Source organism: Grus americana, chromosome 2 (genome assembly GCF_028858705.1).
Source record: "Grus americana isolate bGruAme1 chromosome 2, bGruAme1.mat, whole genome shotgun sequence".
NCBI classification, from domain to species: Eukaryota; Metazoa; Chordata; class Aves; order Gruiformes; family Gruidae; genus Grus; species Grus americana.
In genome coordinates, this window is record NC_072853.1 from 24483738 (window position 1) to 24501836 (window position 18099).

Genomic DNA, 18099 nt, shown 5'->3' on the forward strand with positions numbered 1-18099 from the left:
AAGGGGGGGTGCTGTTGTACATCTAACATCAGCTTAAAGTGGAACTTGGGCATCTCAGTATTTTTATGGATCTTGCCCAAATGTTTTACCTTGAACTGCCATTAGTTAGGCAAATAAACCCAGCTTTCAGGAAAGGATACAGAAATTGGCTTGAACATTTAAAACTCGTCTTGTATTGACTTGGCTGGATCTACTTGGATGCTTTGTCAGTTAGTATCTTAAATTGCTACATAAACAGCAGAAAGTCACAAGCTGTAAGGTGGAGAAATTGCAGGTAACTGTCACATGGTACTCGGTGGCCTGAAATCTGCTGCTTGAATAATTACGTGGCAGCTTCCTATGGCTTTGCAGGGTAACTTGTATGCTTTGGCATTAAAAAGTCAAGTGCCAAGTGCCAGCATTTTTCACCTCAAAGCCGTACTGTGTCACCCGAGCCAGCTTTGGAGAGCAGCTCCACAGTCCAGCCATGACTAACTTCAGACTTCCTCTCTGTTGTGCTCCGGAGCCAGCTGTCCGTGAACAAATTTAACGTTTCAAGGAGGGGCTGGATGCAACTCCGCACCGAGGGCGGCTGTCCCTCGGCTGGTGCAGACAGGCGGATGAAAGGCACGGGTCCCCCGGCAGCATCGCCCAGAGGCGACGAGGCCCCGGGGGCGGCAGCGGGGCAAGAGCCGCCCTCAGCCTCCGCCTCAGGCCGCGGCTCTGCCCCAGCCCTGCCCTCGCCCGAAGGCCCAGCTCCAAAAATCGGGGGATGAGGTGAGCGTGTGGGGGAAGGCATGGCTGTCCTTCGCCCCGGCGGCGCCTCAGGGCCCCGGGTCTCTGTTTCTTCGCCGCCCGGCTTGGCTCGCCCGGCCAGGCCCCTGCGGCCGCCCCTCCTACAGGAACGGGTAGGGCAGGTTCCTCGGGAGGACTACAGCTCCCGGCGTGCCCCACGGGGCACGGCCCCGCGGGGCATGCCGGGACCGCTGCGCCTCGTTCCCGGCGGCACCGCCGCTTCCATGTTCTTTCCCTCCCGCCGGCGCGACACCGCCCGCTCTTCCCGTGGTGAGGTGGGGCCTTGTCCCTCCTGCCGCTCTGAGCGACTTCCGCGCCGCCCAATCAGCACTTGCAGTGGCGCGAGTTGTAACCACTGAGAGGCGCGGGGGGGCGGGCCCTCGTCGGTAGCCGGGTAGGTAGCGGTAGTGGCGGTTACCTCAGAGAGGCCGGGAGCGGCGGCGGCCGAGGGAGGGCGTGAGCCCCGTTTAAAGGGCCAGCGAGCTCGTACGAAAGTTGTGAGGAGTTCAGCGGCTACCGGCCCGGTACTGCCCAGGGGCTTGGCCGGGAGCCCCCCTCCAGACGGCGGGGCCGGGGGGCCAGCAGCGGCATGGAGCAGACAGCGCCCAAGAGGTAACGACCCTCCCTGGCGGCCCCTTCCCCTCCCGGAAGCGAGCGCGGCGGCACGGCCGGGGTGAGGCCTTGGGCTGGTGGGGGACTGAGGGGGAACGGGCGGCCCCGCCTGCTCCCCCGCTGACTCCTGCCGGCCTCGGGAGGCTCCGGTCCTGGGCGTTGTGAGGGGGGCGGCGGGACAACGATGGGGGCTGAGGCGTGCTTGGCGGCCGGAGGGCTTGTGTTGCGTTGGGGAAGGTCTTCTGTAGCGTGAGGGGCGTCCCCGAAATAACCGTCCTGACTAAACGTCCAGGTGGATGGAGGCAAACCCTTAGAGGCTGGTTGAGTTACAAGAGGAACGTTTTAATGTAAAATGAGGGAAACTTCATCACCGAGAAGAGTCCTCTGTGGCTTGGGGTCTGTGCACTTTATAGTCCAGGCCTATGGAAGAAACCGACCTAAGTAGTAGAATTCTGTGGTTCTAAGCAGTTGTTCTTATCTTTCCACGTTAGAAAGTGCCCTTGTGTCCTGCTGTTGGAGGGATGCTTGTGGGGGTGGGCGCTGCATAGTTGCAATTGCAAATCAGGGAGTGGGAAGAGGCAAAAATCAAGAGTATTCCCACAGTCTGTGTATTTTCTGAAATATATAGGCTATCTGGTTAATAATAATTAATTACTATGTGGGTTTTTTTTTTTTAGCATTTATTATTTGGCTTCTTTTTTTTTGTGCATGTGTAATAGTGTGGAACCATGAGCTTTTGCTTTAAATGTGACACTGTCATCTTAATGCACAAAATAATTTTGTTTTAATTGTATTTATTTAAATTAGAACAATCCCTTTTTTGGATATAGTTATATACTACATAGTATAGTAGTATATGTATAGTATAGTAGTATATGTAGTTGTGTGGTATACAGAATATAGTTACACAGTTTACATATATACTTACTATCTTAGAGCTTCAAGTAGTTTACTTTTTGCTTCCTGTAATTTAATGAAAAAATCCAGGAACTGCGCAATATAAATTTGTGGCAGAAGGTAATAAATAATTTTTTGCATTCTACTTTTAAACATATACATTTAAAACCTTTAATATTCTTTAAAACAGCTTCCTGTGGGATGACAGGACTTGGGAAGAACGTGATCCTGAACTCTACTGTTTTTTTTTTTTTCTCCAGTAATACATCAAGTAACAGTACCGACTGCTGAAAACTTTGACCCAAAATTGATTAATAGTTATGCAGAGTGTTTTTAGGAGGCAGTCGGTGGAGGAGGAACAGGCCTACGCTGTAGTTTCAGAATGACAGTATTGCGTGTTGCAAATAAAGGAAGTAGAAGAGGCACCAGCAAGGGTTTAGGAGAAGAAATGGGAATGTCTGGGGAGTAATCGATGTTACCAGAACCAGTGCAAAGCCTGGGATCTGATGATATCAAAGGACTGAAAATAAAACTTGAAGTTAGCATAACCTACAGGAGGTTTTTTTGGAAGATCTGAGATTTGCTGTAACTATTGCCTAGCTGGTAGTGTGTGTCTGGCTTAATTGAGAGTGGGGAGCTGATTAAATCCTTAGATTCAGTTAGGAAGAAGTAGAAAGCTGATGAGAGAACTTCTAAACTCTGGCATGTTTTTATACTTTCCATGTTTTTTGAAGCTTATTTCTGCAAATTTGAATGTGATGAGAACTTAATGGATTTGTTTCTGTAGTGGGAGGGAAGATTTCAACTCAGTTTTTCATAAGATATAAGTGTTTGTAGCCCCTGTGTATATATACAGCCTTTATCCATTGTTTTTTATGATTTTCTGATTGTTTGACATTCCCAACTATTCTGCTAGGCCAACCCCTTTTCCTGCAAGTCTAGGAGGAATACAGTTTATTTTTTGTGGGCTGAATTTTTTGATGCCTGCCTTGGATGCAGGAATGGCTTGGGATGGACACACCATGTTTACTTGGCAAAATAGATGTGAGCAGTAGACATTTTACTTTGGTGCCTGCTGTCTACAGGAGCAGTTACTGACAGGGATCTATTGCCACGATATCTGTAGGGCAAGACATTAATCTAGAGGAATCAAGAATTTCCTATGAGCACTTCAAAGCTGCTTGGATGTCTAGAATCCCAGTGTTCTCTCACAGGTATAGGGCACTTTTATTCCCCCTTTCCCTATAAAGAAACACACAACACAGTTGTGAGTTGTGTAAATCTTTAAAATAGCCCTTCAGAAAGTAGCAGTGATGATGCCCAAGTGACAGGCTAGGCTACTGTGGCTTTTCAGTGGGGATGCTGTCAAAATCACTAGCTTTGTTTGTTTGACCAATGTACTGCAGCAGTAAAGAGGAGTCCTTTTCAAAATAATTTTGTTTACTTTTTAAAAATAATTTGGCATCAGTGTTCTGACTTTATGCTGAACAATTTGTGCAGTAGTTGATACTGTTTTCTTGCATCTGAATTTCTAACTGTATTTCAGATGTGCTTTATACTTCTTCACTAAAAAGGACTTTCACTCTTGAAGTAGTTACATTTACCTCTGAGTCTTGTAATTTTTCTCTCTTATTGCATTTTTCTGTATATGTAGGCATACTCATGCATGAGGAGATAGATTGCATACAAGGGGGAAAAAAAAGTAGCTAGAGACACAGTTCTGTCATAGTTTTTAATCTTGCTCGTTTCCTGCACACTGATGCCAAATAAAAGGCTGCATTGAGTGTGTTAATTAAGGTTTTCCAGTCCTTTCTTTAAACTGAGTTTAATTTTCACCGAAATAAACTTTTCAAGTTTAGTCAGAAGGGAAAAACTTGTTTTTAAAATATAAACTGTCTGTGAAAAATACATTGGTCTTAATGTTTGTGTCAATGGGCATGTAAGGTCACATGGATGATGACTGTCAAGTTCATCCTGAAAATGATGGGACAGAAGTGTAACTTTGCTTGGGTTTTATTGGTAGAAAACTAAATGTAAGTACACAATAATGTAAACTGTCTTAAACTTGTTTCTACTTGTGTGAACAGAGTAAAGCAGTGTAAATGTCTCAAGGCTTTCACATGCCACCTCTATTTCTGATGACTGCAGTGATTTCTCTTAGCAGCTTCTCTTTTAATACATCAGTATAATTGATCCCAGCCATTCTTTTTAAATATTTCAATGTGCTAGTTCTTCTGCAAAATAAACCACATATATTCATGTTTCATGGAGCAGCTGTCCAGTTTTCCATAACTCATGACAGTACTTGATGAAGTTCTATTCTTTAGTCCTGCTTTATTTTTCTCTGTTAACTTTCAGGGTTTTTTTTTTAATGCCTACCTCTGTAGCACATCACCAATTTATTTTGTAAAATCTGTATGTAATGACTGTAGGACACTAAACTCGTACTTTGCTTTTTCATGTTGGGGGGAGGGAATATCGCTTGCTCTTTCAGGTCCCAATTCAGATTTTTCTGATCGTTATGCTAGGATTAGTAGTCTTGGGTGCCTCTCCCCGTTTCTAGGTTTTTCTGCATTTAGTTATGTGGAGTTTTACTGATGTACTCAAAGATGTGTGAGATTCTGGTCATGCTAAGTATGAATGTTTTCTGCTATCAACTGGATTTATAAAAGTAAAATTCTTTGCTGGGATGTATTTTTCTTGTTTAAGAAATTAGGTGTTATGCAGAAAGTCAAACCTGCTTGGAACAAGAAAATCCTTTTGACAACTCTTGTTGTCCCAAAATTGTAGTTAGTGCTCCTGCTTTCAGGAACAGCTTTCCTTCTGGCAGACTACTGAAATGGCCCGGAGTCACTACCTGATGATTTTCTAGAGTAAAAGAACCCAGAATGGCTTTCTACCCAGGTTTTATACTTGTATTCTACATACCTCCTTTAGACTTTCTCACATTTTTTAAAGTATGTATATATAATGTGGCACTTTTGTCCTGTGGCCAGAATAGAACATTTCCTGAATTTTCTGATTTATGTGTTCTGTTTTAAATGCTCGTGTCATGAAAGTAGAGGACCCATGAGGGAGAGGAATGAGACAGTTCCCCCCATGCCTGATTGTTCTTAAGCCCTTTGTCTCTTCAGTTGGTTCCCCCCCCCCTCCATATTTCTAGTCATGCCTTAGCAGACGGGTATTTTGCTGGGTGCTTACAGTATTCACTTCCCATGTAGAGCACCTTAATGCTTTTAAAAAAAGTAGTGATCCTTCTGAAATGCTTGGCTGTATATGTCTTATCTTGCACATTTAGAAAGTGAGGCTAGTAGGGGACACATGTACACAAGCAACTCCTGATTAAGAAGCTGATTCTGAAGTCTTAGATGCATTTCTATGTCCCAAACTGTAGTTGCTTGTTTTTAACCAAGATAATAAGATAATATTTCTTGTCTTTTCTTCTTGTATTCTGCTTAGTGCTTTACAATCAGTTAAAACAGTCATCTTCCTCTTCCCTGCTTCTCACAAAGTTTTAATGAATGCTTGTCTTTATTGCAACTGTGTCCTGGTTTCGGTTGGGATAGAGTTAATTTTTCTTCTTAGTAGCTGGTATAGTGCTGTGTTTTAGATTTAGTAGGAGAATAATATTGATAAGACACTGATGTTTTAGTTCTTGCTAAGTAGTGCTTACACACTTAGAGTCAAGGACTCTTCAGCTTCTCCTGCCCTGCCAGTGAGTAGGCTGGAGGTGCTCAAGAAGCTGGGAGGGGGCACAGCTGGGACAACGGGGCACAGCTGACCAAAGGGATATTCCATACCTTATGATGTCATGCTCAGTATATAAACTAGGGGAGTTGGCTGGGGGTGGAAGGCTGCTCAGGAACTGGCTGGGCATCGGTCGGCAGGTGGTGAGCAGTTGCATTATGCATCACTTGTTTCGTATATTATTATTACTAGTATTTTCCCTTTCTGTCCTATTAAACTTTACCTTAACCCACGAGGTGTGGGGTGCTTTCCCTCCCTCCCCCCACCATCCCACTGTGGGGTGGGATGAGGGTGAGCAAATGGCTGTGTGGTATGTAGCTGCTTGCTTTCAGGGTATATCACATGTTGTTCTGCAGTTTAAGAGCTGGGGAATCTATTAAACTTCTAGAAATAGAAGTCATTAAACAGTCTGAGTTATCAGGATCTTTCTATGGTTCAAAGAACTGTGGTGTTAATACTGTCACTTGAACACTGGACCTAGCATCTGTACTCTTACAGTATATTTGTGAAGGAGTGTGAAGTACTTTTGAGCAGTGCATTTGGCAATGAAATTCCTGAGGTTGACGTGTATTTCTTCCTCTAAATGGATTTAATATTTATCTGCTTTAATGTTATTGTTTGGTCTCATAACACGTTTGTCAGAGTTGGTTAATGTGAAAATAGTTCTAAAACTGCAGAATGATTATTTCTTTGGTCTCTAGGTTGCCTCTTAAATACTCCAGATAATGTGTTATTTGATGGTGACATTGTTTTTGATCAGTTTATGGCTGTTTGTGGTTGTTTCCCTAGATCTTCTCAAGCACTCCCAATGTCTTGGAGTTAATGGTGCTGTGGAAACCCTCTTGGTATTAAGCATATTCTAAAGTTCTCTCTCAAGAACTGTATCCTAGGCCACATCAATGAAGCATGACCAGCGGGTCAAGACAGGTGGTTCTGCCCCTCTACTCTGGTCTCGTGAGACCCCACCTGGAGTACTGCATCCAGCTCTGAGGTCCCCAGCATAAGAAAGACATGGAGCTGTTGTGGCGAGTCCAGAGGAGGTCACGAAGCTGATCAGAGGGCTGGAGCACCTCTCCTATGAGGACATGCTGAGAGAGTTGGGGTTGTTCAGCTTGGAGAAGAGAAGGCTCCGGGGAGATCTAATTGTGGCCTTCCAGTATCTGAAGAGGGCCTACAGGAAAGCTGGAGAGGGACTGTTTATCAGGGAGTGTAGTGATAGGACAAGGGGGAATGGCCTTAAGCTGAAGATTTAGATTAGATATAAGGAAAAAAAATTCTTCCCTGTGAGGGTGGTGAGGCACTGGGACAGTTTGCCCAGAGAGGTTGTGGAGGTCCCATCCCTGGAAGTGTTCAAGGCCAGGTTGGATGGGGCTTTGGGCAACCTGGTCTAGTGGAGGGAGTCCCTGCCCATGGCAGGGGGGTTGGAAGTAGATGGTCTTTAAGGTCCCTTCCAACCCACACCATTCTATGATTCTATGAAGAAGCAAATTTGCTACAAGGATATGTGTGTGTGTGTGTGTAAAAGTGAAATTTTGAAGGCCTCTTCAAAATGGGCTTTGGGATGGATTTTTTTCCTTTTATTTTCTATTTTTTTTCTATTCCTTCTCATTTTAGTAGGCATTACTCTCTTGGTCAGGTGGAAGTGTTCTTTTCTTTGGTTGAGGTCACTGTATGGTTTTTTTTTTTCCAGTTAGTGAAAAGTTCAGTCCCTCCATTATTCTGTTGAGTGTGTCTTGTTACACAGCTCTTCGGTCAAGTGAGAGACTTGGCTGATGGTCGTGGTTTTTATTTTTTTTAGGTTCTGCTGGTATCGTATGCATATTGTGCATGCTTTTTGTTGGTGACAAGTGGAGAATGATTGCAGTAACTTTTATTCTGTTAACACTGTCTTTAAGGATGCAGATAACCTGATCAGAGGGGAAAAATAATTTGAAACAAAAGAAGCAAAACTAATGAATTGTTTCTTTAATACCTACCTGCAAAATCTTGGTTTTTTCCCCACTTCTTTTTTTTATCTCAACTTACACTTGTTAATTAATAAGTGCTTCCTTGTAAGATTTAAGTTCAATCTTTCTGCTTTTTAGTCTCTAACTAGCAGAGAGAAGGGGAAAAAAGAAAGCAGATTTGTTATGTGTTACTGTGTTTGATTTGTAGGCCACTTTTGCAGATGTTATATAGCTGCTCTTGTTTGAATTTTCTGCTGGTTTTCTTCGTGTTCATGAGTTATGCCTTTCCTTCGCTGGGGAGATTTTTATTCTCTTTTAAACACACATGCTTTCCAGCTTCCTGTCTGTTTGCTGTAGCAAACTGCATGTCTTTACAGCAGTTAATGCACCTTTCCTTACTGCTTGTGGATGCTTTTTGTATTCATATAATTGCTACACCTATCAAAGAGTTCTTTGATATATAAATGTGTACACCCCACCCCCTTCCCCCCAGCTTTCCTTGTTTAGCACTGATCCATATGACCTGTGGGCTTATACAATTACTTTAAATTTTTGTCTCTACTTAGATGTTTGGCAATAAGAAGTCTCTTCTAATTTGAAGAATTCCTTCATCAGTCATTCCACTGTATCTTTTATTTCTGCATATCACAGAATTACATCTCTTTATACAAAGGGGTTTTATTTGAACACTGTTCTTCCAGTGTTAGATTTGACAGTCTTTTCTGTCAGTGCCCTCCTCCCTTCCCCTGTTTGGTGTTCATTTCCAGGAAAGTGTCACAAGATAACTTATTTTCCATAAGTTTTCAATGATCTGCTGTGCTTCAAAGTTTCTTTGTTTTCCTTTTTCCTCCTCCTGCAGATGGAATACATTGTCTATATCTAACACTACAGCACCAGCTATTCTTTAGCTCATCTTCGACTTTAATAGTATCCTTGGCTATCATATAGTGTTAGCTTGTTATTTCAGTCTTGCAGCAAAACTCCCTATAACTTTTAGGGGGAAAGCTTTACATGTTGCAGCCACCCGGCCTCACAGCAACATGTGTGTGGTTATATTTTCCTGTGCTATGTTCAGTGTCAGCTCCATCGCAAGCTTGCGGCTTGTGTTCTGAGATCTGCCAGGAGTCTGGGGGCCTGGATGGATGGGAATGCTGGAGACTGGGGAAAGGCTAGGACTGCTTATAAAGGACAAAGGATAGTGGTAAGAGTGGGTTGAAGGTGCTGGGAGAAATTGTAGGGTGATTCTGAGTGATTTGAGACTGTGTGAGAGAGAACTGGAGGGCAAAATACGGTGGTGATATGTAATGAGAGATTTTGTTGCACCTGTCCCTGTGTACATTCACAAAGATGCAAAAGGGACTGCCCCTACAACTCTTAGGGTATTCAACTCTTGGAAGTTCAATGTTCTACTACCTGTGAAGGTGAAGTACTAGCATACGTTCCCAGAGTCATCTTGACTCTGGGTTCTGCTTTTAACTTGATGTAGTTCACTGGCTTATGAGTGGTATAGTTTAGAAAGTGGATAGTTCATGTGGGTAAAAGGTTGGTTTATACATTCTTAGATAACAACATGGCATACTGTAGGCAGTAACGAGCATGTGTTTGCATGCTGGCTGCTTTTTTGATGAAAGGTGAGCTTTACTGTATTCTGTGGCTGTTTCTACTTTAGTAAAGGAAGAGGTTTGGACAATGAATTGGTCCCATGCTGCTTTGAATTGAGTAAACATCAGTGGGAAAGTGATAATGACAAAAATTGTCATAACTTTCTCCACCTTAAATGAGGATTGATTAAAATTTTACTACTGCACTTTAATGAGGCATTTTATTTTCATTGGAATATATTTTTCTTTATAATCTGCTTTTCTTTCTGTTCTTTTGTATGGAAATTTGCTTGAGTTCTGTGTCTTCCTCCCCCAAACAAACAAATAACTTTTGTCTTTCTTTTAGCAAACTCAAAAAGCTAAGTGAAGATAGTTTAACTAAGCAGCCTGAAGAAGTCTTTGATGTTCTGGAGAAACTTGGTGAGGGGTAAGTGCAACTATTTGAGGGGATGGAATCAGAGGGAAACAGTATATAAAACATGTAGGAATATTAAGTTACAGAGAGAGTGACAATAAATGTCTTAAGGAATGCTTCTCTGGACAAGTTTTAATAATAAAGCAGATGCATGCATCAGTAGACTTCCACACTTCCTCAAATATATTTATGCATTTTTGATGTCCCTTGTTTATTAAGGCCTCAGAGGTGCTTGCACCTGTACTGGAGATAGATACTCTACATCTTGACAAAAATTAATTCTTCAGAGGCATGTCTTTCCTGAGGTCCTGATAGAAATGAATTTTTTGCAGCCTGAAAAACCCCCTCAAACTTCTGTGTGATCATATGGCTTCTGTGACTTCTTAAAGTTTCTGTATAATGGTAATGAGAAACAACTGTTCAAAAAATAAATTCCTTCTCTTATTTTTAGGTCTTATGGTAGCGTGTTTAAAGCAATACACAAAGAGTCTGGACAAGTTGTAGCAATTAAACAGGTCCCTGTGGAGTCAGATCTTCAAGAAATAATTAAAGAAATCTCTATAATGCAACAATGTGACAGGTAGGTATGACAGTTGTGCTCCCTTTCTTGGAGTCTATGTGAAAATGTATTTGTACTTGTGAATATAGATGAAACGTATGCAGCTGCAAGCTTTTTTTTAATATGGAAAGTTAAAGCAGTCTGTGTTGGACAATGTACTTAAGGAATCACTTTGCGAACCTCCTCCTATCCTTGGGTTGGATTGCAGGAAGTACAAGTAGTGTACATCACAGAAACTGTTGAAAGAATAAGTACTTTCCTCTGCTTAGAATTCCTCTGTGCTTGTTTCACTTTACTTGCACCGTCAAGCCCAAAGGTTAATATTTCTTGTAAATGTCTTAGGCCTTGTGAATTCCAAGTTACCTGTTTCAGAAGATCGATAAAGATGTTTCTAGCACAAGACTAACAGCTAGCAGTTAGCTTCCAAAATAGTATTTTATCAGTTGTCTTTTTCATGCAGGATCATACCTTTTAAAAAATGAACATTCTTCTAATAGTTCTGAAGAAGGACTGTTAACCTTAGACTTGTTCACAAAGAATATATCTTATGATTGCTAGTATTGTAGGAATGGAAGCCTTAACATCAAGTTTCTGCAAGAATGCAGAAATAACTTTGCATTTCCTCTCTTCTATGGAGTTACCCATTTCTTATTTGTATATTTTTTGAGGATAATCTTTTAAGGTTTTGGCTGTAACTTCAAGGTCAGATTTGATAGGATGAGTCTTTATTCATGTCTGATCAGTGGTATCAGAATCTGTTGTTTGTGAATCAAAGTGCAAACAGGAAAGCTTTGCATTTTAATTAGGTGAAACTTTCTGTAAAATATTGATTGCTTTAGTCACTAACTTGGTGAATTGTATTATAGCAAGTGGTCTGTTATTTCTCAATTGTGTTTGTGCTTTTGTGGCGTGTCAGGGTTGAAGTTCTGTCTTTAAATGAAAAATTTGCTTTTGTTTGGCAATGAGCAGTACTCATCCTAGATTTAAAGATAATCCTTTTAATGCAGTCTGAATTCATTCAGATTTGTTGCTGAATGTTTTGCTAAGGTGTTACACGGACTTTGATCATACTGCTCCACAGCATCTTGTCTATGGGGTCGTGAAGGAGGAGAGAAGATTTCAAGTATTTATGCTTAAATAGAGGGATAAAGACCTCACAGTACATTGTATCTAGCACATGAGAATGCAACTGTTCTTCAAACTTCTTTAGAACCTCTGCCTGCCAGCCCTGATCTGAGTATTTGTGACCAATGAATACACTGGACCTTGTAATCCATTCCCTTCTGGCATTGACTGTTCTGAATGCTAGAAGCCTGTTAAAAGTGTAGGCAGAGGAATGGAAGGAAAAGGAAGCATTTATGTTTTTTTCCACATTCCACAAAGATGTGTGGTACTAAAAGGATTTGGAACCCTTGAATTTTGGCTGGGGCTCCTCTTAATCCTTTTTGTCCCTGTGAGGCTTTTTTTGTCTGTCTGGCCAGTTGGAGTTTTGTAACAGGTACAGATTAAAAAGGAAGCAGCACTCTTGTTCGTCTGCTTAACTGTGAAACTAGATTTGATTCTCAGAGTAGGTCCTCGGCTCTTCCTGTGCACTGGAAGAGGAGTTAAAAAGAATTAAGAGCACAGCAACAAGAAGAATCAAAGTAAACATATTTTAACTTCCCTGCTTCATTTCTTTCCCCTTACATAAAGAAAGACCTTGAATAAGTTGGAAAATAGCACCTCATGGATTCTCAGCGAGAGTTCTTCTGTGGGGTCAGTGATTGAATTGCAGCCCTTAGTCACTGTGCAGGCTTGAGCCATGTGAGCTGACTGGAAGCAGTGGTGTAGGTTGTAGTGTGTGTATGTCTGTTAGTACTAGACCAGGATTGAAATAGATACTTAAAACAGATGTCTGTGAAGTATGCTGACAAAGAAAAGAAGTAGCGATACTTGAGAATCTTCTAAAATTTTCACCTTTCTTTCTTGTACTATGCTTCTTGTGCCATTTTCATTCTTGTCCTAGGTGGGCCTACTCACCGTCTTATTCCTGTGTCCCTTGTCCTGACCCCCTTTTCTCTGCCCTTGTTCTTTGTTTCCTGCTTTTCTTTGAACAACACGGTGTATTTAGTATCTACTGGAAGTGTATTATTGTATAACACTTTTAAGAGAAAGACTTCAGAATTTTAGAACACAAACTCTTCCTTCACTGGACAAGGTGCAGCTATTCTCTGGTTGAAAAGAAGGGTTGGGCTCTGCACCATGTGCTTGTATATGTGTGGTGTTCCTCGGTGCAAATACAGTGCTGTGCAGTACTGATGGGAGGGATGATGCACTTTTTAATACTTTATTTTCATATGTGATGATTCCACAGATATTATAGAAAAGCATTGAGCTGTGGCAGCATCTCAAATAAAAGATGATCTTTACGCTTGCTTTCTTCTCCATGCCTGTTTCTGGAATGAGCTACACTGTATGTGCTGAAGCTCTTCTAAGGGGAAAAACATAGACTCTAAGACAAGCAGTTGATATGGAAAAGACTGGCCCATGTAGTTAACTGGGACAAGGCTTTAAGCAAATGTGAACAGTGTTTTGAGTTTGCACAGCACATGGTGTTTTGAAAAGATTATCTTGTCTTGATTTGTAATAATACTCAATTTTTGCTGGGAATACCAGCATAGTAGGAATCTGGCAAGAGAAGGCCATGAAAATCAGTGGGTTTTCTTCAGAAGTAACAGTAAACTTCCATGCTTCAGGAGTTTATAAGGGGCAAGATTAGTATGTCATACTTGTTTGGACTAGTTAGGAGGGAATTGACCCACTTGCCTTCTGTAAAGGCAAGTTCCTATAGTACTAACAGTTGCTCTTTCATGAAGTAGTTTGCTGATTAGTTTTGACCTATCTTTTATAGAGATAGCACCATGTTGCAGGAGGCAAACATAGGTCCTCTCTTTTTCTTATATAAGTTTTCTAACAAAAAATGTTGCTGCCAAACATGCTGATCCTAAAATACAATTCCTTGCTCCAAAACAAAAGTGTTTGATTCCACCCCAAAATGCAGGTGTTCTGAACAGAAGCCACTGTTTGAGATCTCAGTATTTTACTTTCTGACTTTGTGGGAGGTGGATGGCAATCGTACTGTAACCTCCTTTGGTTAACTTCCTGCCAATAAACCTCCAACCTTTTATTTCCATAAATACACTATCTAATCACTTTTCTGAAGGAAGGCCCTTGTTATGTTTACCACATCTGTTTCTGCCTTTCTTTTGCAAGTGCCTCGGAGGAAGTATTATGTCAAGTGCCAAACTGATGAGTAGCAAAGCAATATGTTCTGTTTATGACAGAACTATCTCCTCACATGAGACGCTTCAATATGAAAATGCATTTACAAATCCAGAAGTCTTGTTCAAACCAAAACTAGATTTTGTTTAACATGGAAGTCTAGATCTATGCTTAAAATGAGTTTGTGCTTAGAAAATCAGGAAAACATGGGTGAGTTTCCATGGTTTGTTGTTCAGAAGGGAAGAAAACAAGGCAGCCTTTTCAAGAAGGGAAACATCCAATAACTTTGTGAGGAGAGTTAAAAATTAAGAAAGGCCTTAGAGGAGAGAAAAACAAAGCTTTATATCAGAAGACTAATGTTTGTGATAACTATGTTTGTATTTGAAGATCACTGAAAGCTTGTGATATGTACATATAGTAATGCCTTTATAATTTTATTAAGCAGACAGACTATAATCTAACAAGGCGTTGGTGAAGCCAATTACAGTTTTAAAATGTATTTGATTACACTTGCTCTTTAACTGTGTTAGTGTGTGTCAAACTGTAATTTTTAACAACACTTACAATTATTTTTTTTTCCCCTACTAAGAATTTATCTATTTACCTAACTTTTTTTTCCATCTAGTCCTTATGTTGTCAAGTACTATGGCAGCTATTTTAAGAACACAGATCTGTGGATTGTTATGGAATATTGTGGAGCTGGCTCTGTTTCGGACATAATTAGACTTCGTAATAAAACGGTGAGTTTTTTCAAAAAATGTATAATACTTATTAAAATTAAACTGTGAATTAAGACTAGAAGCCAGGATAAAAGTCAGTGTCACAAGACAAGATCTTGGCTGATGGCGAGGGGCATATCTGTGCCTTGGTTCCTCAGGAAACAAGCTTGTGCTTTGACTGTTTGTCCATTCCTCTGTGAAGTGATCATCAGCAGAAGCAAATGCATTTTGAAATATGAAGATCCTGTAAGTTTCTTGAAAATTTCTGCTTTGTACAAGGCAAAACTGTGTGTGGCTTCTTCCTCCCACTCTCTACCCATTCCACCTCACAGTCTGTCAGCAGGCCACTTAGTACGTGCATGGTTTGGAAACAGGCGTAGAATTGTCTTGCTCCCACTCAGTAATTAGGGACCGTGCAAAGTAATTGGTATTACTCAAGGAATGAGAAGGGGAAGGGTTGCCAGTTAAGGAATGTGAGAGGGAACTAAAACACATGGTTGTATGGAAGAGTCTTAACAGGCTTGTAACAGCAGTAATGTAGAGGAGGGTGCAAACCTGTAGGAAACAGGCTTTGTTCTATTTAAGAAACAGTTTCTCTGAAAAATGTTTTGTTGTAGATGTCAAATAATCTGTAGTTCCTTTGAGTCCATTGACCTCAGTAGTGGGCTGTAACATAAGGTGTTCATTCTACCAACAAGTACCGTGAGATGACCTGCTAGTTCTTAGCTCTCTACATTCTGTAAACATGTCTCAAAATGTTCCTTGCACCGTACCTCGGAGCAGAGAGGTAAAGAGAAGGAGAGAAAAACAATGTTTAGGCTTAGAAAGTAAGATATAAGGGAAAGTGAAATTAGATTTATTAGGAAGTGGGGGTGATGTCCAGACTAGAGGAAAGGTGGCTTGCATCAGTGCTGCTGTAATGTTGAACTAGTGACTGGGGAAAAGCCAAAACCAATGGGAGATTGCTGGAGTTCCTGCAACCTTTAGAACTGGTGTCCTTACACTTGTATATTCTCCCAGGGTTAGGAGAAGAGTCAGTAGCTCTGGTGAGAAATCATAGTATAGTTTAGGTTGGAGGGAACTTTAAAGGTCATCTAGTCTAACCTGCCTGCCATGGGCAGGGACATCTTCAACTAGATTTGGTTGCTCAGAGCCCCATCCAACCTGACCTTTAATGTTTCCAGGGAGGGGGCATCTACAGTCTCCCTGGGCAACCTGGTCCAGTGTTTCATCACCCTCGTTTAAAAAAAAAAAAAAAAAAGTCTTCCTTTTATCTAGTCTGAATCTGCCCTCTTTTAGTTTAAAACCATTACGCCTTGTCCTATCACTACAAGCCCTATTGAAAAGTCTGTCCCCATCTTTCTTGTAAGCCCCCTTTAGGTACTGGAAGGCTGCTCTAAGGTCTCCCTGGAGCCTTCTCTTCTCCAGGCTGAACAATCCCAACTCTCTCAGCCTGTCTTCATAGGAGAGGTGCTCCAGCCCTCTGATCATCTTTGTGGCCTTCCTCTGGACTCACTCCAACAGCTCCATGTCCTTCTTGTGTTGAGGGCCCCAGAGCTGGATGCAGTATTCCAGGTGGGGTACTCACGAGAGCGGAGTAGAGGGGCAGAACCACCTGTCTTGACTTGCTGGTCACACTTGTTTTGATGCAGCCCAGGACATAGTTGGCTTTCTGGGCTGCAAGCGCACGCTGCTGGCTCATGTTGAGCTTCTCATCAACCAACACCCCCAAGTCCTTCTCCTCAGGGCTGTTCTCAATCCCTCCATCCCCCAGCTTGTATTGATACTGGGGGTTGCCCTGACCCACATGCAGGACCTTGCACTTGGCCTTGTTGAACCTCATGACATTCACATGGGCTCACTTCTTGAGCTTGTCCAGGTCCCTCTGGATGGCATCCCGTCCCTCAGGCGTGTCAACTGCTGCACTCAGCTTGGTGTCATCGGCAAAATTCCTGAGGATGTGCTCGATCCCACTGTCTGTGTCATTGATGAAGAGATTAAACGGTACTGGTCCCAGTATGGACTCCTGAGGGACACCACTCATCACTGATCTCCATCTGGACATTGAGCCTTTGACCATTACCCTCTGGATGCGGCCATCAAACCAGTCATCCACCGAACAGTCCGTCCATCAAATCTCTATCTCTGTCATTTAGAGGGAAGGCTGTTGTGAGGACCCCTGTCAAAGGCCTTACAGAAGTGGTATAAGCTAGTCCAGAATGTAAAAAAAAAAAAAAAAAAAAAAAAAGTCCTATTTAAAACAGAATTTAGGAAAATAAGGAGCAAACTTGTGTGTGCATCGATAGAAATGCTAGAATTTATTTTCAAAAAAGTGTGTGTATGTATGTGTATATTAAATCAGGCAATCTAGTTTTTTGTTTATCTATTTTAGGATACTGACATAGTAGAGATATTAGAGGTTTGAGGGAAAGATTTTGAGCCTCAGAACGAATCTTCTACTGCTGTTTGCGGTTAAAGTTGGTATTAAATAGCATGAATTCTATTCCAAGAAATAAAATAATCAATAAATACATGGATACGTGTAATGAGGATAAAGTTAACATACCTTTTGTAAAGGCAAGTCATGCAGCATGTGACTAGTAGAGTCCTATAAAAGAGTTGTTGGGCACGCAGTTGGTGTAGAGTTGGTCTGTATGTGCTTGATACTGAAAGGTTTAGGGACAGACTTTGACACCAGAGGCTCTTAAAGAAATACACTAGTACCAGTGTCAATGAGGAGTTCTGTCATAGATGAGTAATTGGTTTAAAGATAAAAAAGAGGGTGTTAGTAAATGGTTGTTTTGGGAATCCTACATAAGTCTGTGCTGTCCTCTTCAGGAAAGAGGGTAGAAATACTGATGAAAGTGATTGTATTCCTAGTAGTAATGACAGGGAAAGACTTTGTGGTACTGAGTGTCTGACTGAGAAAGTAAACATAAGTAAATGTGAAGAGATACATTTGGCTTGGTGGGGGAGGCAAAGTCTTTTAGCTGAAGTGCTCATGAACCTGTATATAATGTTTAGAAATAATTGAACAAGTAAAGGGGTTGCCAAAGATTATGATAATACCAAGGATGTAACAGAACTACGTAAGTTAGAGAAAAGTGTCAAGGATGATAAGAAATAAAGAATACTTCTCTAGAAGGAGGTACTAAACGGATTAGGATACTTCTGTGTTGGGAAGAGGTACCTGGAGGGAGTGACATGGTGGAAGGTTTTGAAAACCATGAGTAGCATGAAGTGGGTGAGTAAGCTATGGTTATGCGCTGTTTATTACAAAGCAAGGGATCACTTGTGTTAGTACATCCAGAGCAATTTTTTTTTTCTCTACGTGTGATGATGAGGTCCGCTGTATAGTTATAAATGACCTTATAGATGCTAAGAGTTTGTTTTCAAAAGGCATTTGAATAAGACCAGGAAAAAATGATTGTGGCTGGACACAAATAGTTAATGGCTGGAGCAGGAAATCCCTGTGCTTCAGATCTCTGGGAAGGTGAAGCAGACAACTATTGATATTTACTTGACATATGCTTACATTCTTCACTAGGTACCTACTGTAGGCCACTGA

General features: G+C 41.5%; 1 protein-coding gene across 2 annotated transcripts in view; it reads left to right on the forward strand.

The window, feature by feature from the left end:
• Positions 1 to 1133: 1133 nt before the first annotated feature.
• The window catches only part of STK3 (serine/threonine kinase 3), a 146864-nt gene continuing 129898 nt past the window's right edge, over positions 1134 to 18099 (forward strand). The window contains exons 1-4 of one of the 2 annotated variants that reach the window (XM_054816356.1): positions 1134 to 1386; positions 9924 to 10004; positions 10444 to 10572; positions 14438 to 14552. In XM_054816356.1, the coding sequence (XP_054672331.1) occupies positions 1364 to 1386; positions 9924 to 10004; positions 10444 to 10572; positions 14438 to 14552 (348 nt within the window). In that variant the 5' untranslated portion in view covers positions 1134 to 1363. The remainder of the gene's footprint in view (positions 1387 to 9923; positions 10005 to 10443; positions 10573 to 14437; positions 14553 to 18099) is intronic. The other variant, XM_054816355.1, reaches the window with a different exon arrangement.